At 55.4% G+C, this 4027-nt stretch overlaps 1 protein-coding gene across 1 annotated transcript; it reads left to right on the top strand.

The window, feature by feature from the left end:
- Positions 1-435: 435 nt before the first annotated feature.
- DUSP1 (dual specificity phosphatase 1) lies at positions 436-3502 on the top strand. The gene is made up of 4 exons (XM_025924706.2): positions 436-1049; positions 1331-1476; positions 1827-2046; positions 2467-3502. Exons 1-4 carry the CDS (start codon positions 683-685, stop codon positions 2835-2837), a joined length of 1104 nt encoding a protein of 367 aa, XP_025780491.2. The 5' UTR covers positions 436-682; the 3' UTR covers positions 2838-3502.
- The last annotated feature ends 525 nt before the right edge of the window (positions 3503-4027 follow it).

The raw sequence follows: 4027 nt of genomic DNA, 5'->3' as shown, positions 1-4027 counted from the left end.
CAAAAGCGCAGGAAGCCCCTTTCCGATCGGGGCTGTGGCGGAGGGGAGCGCGGGGAGGGGTGCAGGGAAGGGGGAGGAGAGGCTGCGGGCACGCCGCCGCTTGGATCCTTGAGGTCAGCCCTTGGCTGGCAGTCCTCCCGCCACCTCGCCTCTGGGCCCGGAGAGCGGCGCAGGCCGGATCCCCAGGGACACGCCAGGCGCAGGCCGGACGGCCGGACTGGGGTCGGAGCCAGCAGGCAGCCAGCGGATCCCGCTCCGAGGCCGATGACGTCTTCGCCTCGGGCTCCGCCGGCGCCAAGCCGGGTAGGGCGGGTGACGTCACCACAAGTCACGTGAGCACCATTCAAACAAACAAACCCCCTCCCCCTGCGCGCCCGCTTCTCCCCGCCCCGCCCCGCCCCCAGAGAGGCCACATATAAACGCGTTCCCCCGGGCAGAGCTCGGTGCGAAGGACTTGGGCTGTACGTGTGGTTGGGGCTGGAGGGGCAGTCAAGGTAGCAGCAAAGAAGCCGAGGCGGCTGAGAGTCCCGCACGACGCCCCCTCACTCAGTCTAAAGGCAGTTTGGGGTTCGGCGTAGAGAGAACCAGGGTCGGGCTCTTCCTCGAAAGCCGTTGCCCTGCCCTTGGCTTCCGAGGACAAAGAGCACCTAAAACAGGCACGCTGGGGGCGCTGGGGCCGGCCATGGTCATGGAAGTGGGCTCCCTGGACGCCGGAGGCCTGCGGACGCTGCTGCGGGAGCGCGCGGCGCAGTGCCTGCTGCTGGACTGCCGCTCCTTCTTCGCTTTCAACGCCGGCCACATCGCCGGCTCGGTCAACGTGCGCTTCAGCACCATCGTGCGGCGCCGGGCCAAGGGCGCCATGGGCCTGGAGCACATCGTGCCCAACGCCGAGCTGCGCGGCCGCCTGCTGGCCGGCGCCTACCACGCCGTGGTGCTGCTGGACGAGCGCAGCGCCGCCCTGGACGGCGCCAAGCGCGACGGCACCCTGGCCCTGGCCGCTGGCGCGCTCTGCCGCGAGGCGCGCGCCGCGCAAGTCTTCTTCCTCAAAGGTACGCCCTCGGGGAAGCTCGGGCGGCCGCATGCCCCCTCCCCTTCCCCGCCGCCTTGCCGCGGGACCCCCCTGGCCCTCAGCCCCTGCGGGCCGCCTCACCGGGAGCGCGTGGCGCCCGAGTCCCGTTCTGGGGACCCGGTGGCTTTGTTTGGCTTTAAGAACAAAGACTTGTCTGGGCCTCTCCGGGGTAAACTTCAGCCCCGGTGGGTGGGGGGAGTTGTGTGAAGGTGCCCTGTCCCGGATACTAATGGAAACAAATATGTCTCTTTGTCTTCCCAGGAGGCTATGAAGCTTTTTCAGCTTCCTGCCCGGAGCTGTGCAGCAAACAGTCGACCCCCATGGGGCTCAGCCTTCCCCTGAGTACTAGCGTCCCTGACAGCGCTGAATCAGGGTGCAGTTCTTGCAGCACCCCACTCTATGATCAGGTTAGTAGGGACCCGTGCCAGAGGGGGAAAGGAATAGCTGGCAAAGAAGAGCAGTACTAGTGAGAATATACAAAGTAACCTTCAAGTTTATAACGGAGGGGGCACAGGGATGTTATTTATCCCATGGTTAAGTGGTCTGATGGAACGGAGTCTAATTGCTGGCATTACAGAAATGAACTTGGTGGCTCTGCCCAGGCAAATGGGTTTATTACCCTATTTATTTATACTCCGGCAACAATACTAAATTCGCACAGTATCTGAAACTGACCTTTCCAGCAGGGAGTTTTTGTGGGGATGGGCTCCGGAATTGACTGTGCGAAGCTTGACAAGTGGATATTTCTGGATTTCAGGGTGGCCCGGTGGAGATCCTGCCCTTTCTGTACCTGGGCAGTGCCTATCACGCTTCCCGAAAAGACATGCTGGACGCCTTGGGCATCACTGCCTTGATCAATGTCTCAGCCAATTGTCCCAACCATTTTGAGGGTCACTACCAATACAAGAGCATCCCTGTGGAAGACAACCACAAGGCGGACATCAGCTCCTGGTTCAACGAGGCAATTGACTTCATAGGTAAATGGACAGATGCCTGGGACGTCTGCCTTGCTCCTCCCGTTTTAGTCACTGAGCCCAACTGTATGGCAAGGACTTGAATGACATTTGTCTGAGCCTTTCTCCGTACGTTAATATCAATCTGGGGCAGGCAGCATCCCTGCAAAATAGGCATTTCGTGCCCCATTTAATAAATTAGCAAACGGAGGTTCAGAACATGGAGTTGACTTACCCATCGGCTTCATGGAGATGCCTGGTTTTGGTTTAAATCCCTTGCTGTTCTTTGCACAATGCCTGTGTTGCCTCCACAGAACGCTGTGTGACGGCGTGACGTGATGTTGCCATTCTCTGGACAGGACACACGTTTCTTAGGCACCCTCTGCCTGGGGTTAGGGTTGTTCTCGTGAGCTCTTGAGTAACTGGCCACCCTTTGTTTTCCAGACTCCATCAAGAACGCTGGAGGAAGGGTGTTTGTCCACTGCCAGGCAGGCATTTCCCGATCAGCCACCATCTGCCTTGCTTACCTCATGAGGACTAACCGAGTCAAGCTGGACGAGGCCTTTGAGTTTGTGAAGCAAAGGAGAAGCATCATTTCCCCCAACTTCAGCTTCATGGGCCAGCTGCTGCAGTTTGAGTCCCAGGTCCTGGCCCCACACTGCTCAGCAGAGGCTGGGAGCCCTGCCATGGCTGTGCTGGACCGCAGCACCTCCACTACCACCGTCTTCAACTTCCCTGTCTCCATCCCCGTCCACTCCACGAACAGTGCATTGAGCTACCTTCAGAGCCCCATCACGACCTCTCCCAGCTGCTGAAAAGCCACGGGAGGTGATCTCCACAACCCCCCGGGGACTCTAGGCGCCCTGAGGAGAAATGCAATAACTCTGGGGAGGGGGCTCGTGAGGGCTGGTCCTTATTTATTTAATTTCACCCCCGAGTTCCACTGGGTTCCTGAGCAGTCATGGTGATGATTTAGCATCAAGGCGTTTGCTGAACTCAGCACGTTCGGGACCAATATAGTGGGTACATCAAGTCCCTCTGACAAAAAGGGGCAGAAGGGAAAGGACTCAGTTAAGGAGCCGGTTTCTTTTTGCTTGCTCCTGTTTTTTGTAGGAACTCTTCATGCTTGACATACCTACCAGTATTACCATTCCTGACGACACACACCTATGAGAATATACCTTATTTATTTTTGTGTAGGTGGTCTACCTTCACAAATGTCCGTGTCTACTCCTAGAAGAACCAAATACCTCAATTTTTGTGTTTTGAGTACTGTAATACCCTGTAAATATGTCCTAAGCAGGTTTGTGTTCAGCACTGATGGAAAGCACCAGTGTTGTTGTTTTTTTTTAGTTGCCAGCAGTTGTATGTTTGATTATTTATGAACTGAAATAATATATTTCTTTTAAGAAAGACATTTTGTTACATAAGGATGACTTTTTTTTATACAACAGAATAAATTATGGCATTTCTATTGAAATCTCAATGCTTTGTTTCTTGGGCAGCCCCAACTGATCCCTTTCCCATCAGTGAAACAATCTGGACAAGGGCCTCCCTGACGTATGTCTTGGGATCTGGTCTCCTACTCCTTGGTGGCCCTTCCAGTCCAAGGTGGCTGGGTTGCAAGGAAGGTAGGAAAGCGATCTGTCGTGAAAAACCAGGTACTGTAGCTGAACTCTTAGTATCAGATCCAGGTGTCTATCCATGTATTCCTACCCTGTTACACAGGGAGCCCAAGTGTTCCCAGAGCCAAAAAGAAATGACCGTTTGCTTGGGTTGCTTTTTTAATTTAATACTTTGCCCAGGATAATATAAAAAGATGCCTTCTCCTTTCTGAGCCGTGCTAGAATTATGAGGATGATGGTTTTCCAAAACCGCTGACATAAATGTGGTCCTACTATGTGTAAGGTAGTGTGCTACCTGCTCCCAAAACAACTCAGCAGGACCGTTTTTGCAGACAGCTGCTGAGACCCAGCATAGCTAAGTGGCAGTGGGGGTGGGGGGG

The sequence above is a fragment of the Puma concolor genome, chromosome A1 (assembly GCF_028749965.1).
Source record: "Puma concolor isolate L17-30 chromosome A1, mPumCon1.1.hap2, whole genome shotgun sequence".
Classification (NCBI taxonomy): domain Eukaryota; kingdom Metazoa; phylum Chordata; class Mammalia; order Carnivora; family Felidae; genus Puma; species Puma concolor.
This window is presented reverse-complemented; position numbering and strand designations above follow the sequence as displayed.

Excerpts from the sequence above, each read along its gene's own strand:
- DUSP1 (XM_025924706.2), top strand. The coding sequence starts at position 683 with ATGGTCATGGAAGTGGGCTCCCTGGACGCCGGAGGCCTGCGGACGCTG. Across the intron at positions 1,050-1,330 it reads GCAAGTCTTCTTCCTCAAAG|GAGGCTATGAAGCTTTTTCA; the intron begins GTACGCCCTCGG and ends TTGTCTTCCCAG. Across the intron at positions 1,477-1,826 it reads GCACCCCACTCTATGATCAG|GGTGGCCCGGTGGAGATCCT; the intron begins GTTAGTAGGGAC and ends TCTGGATTTCAG.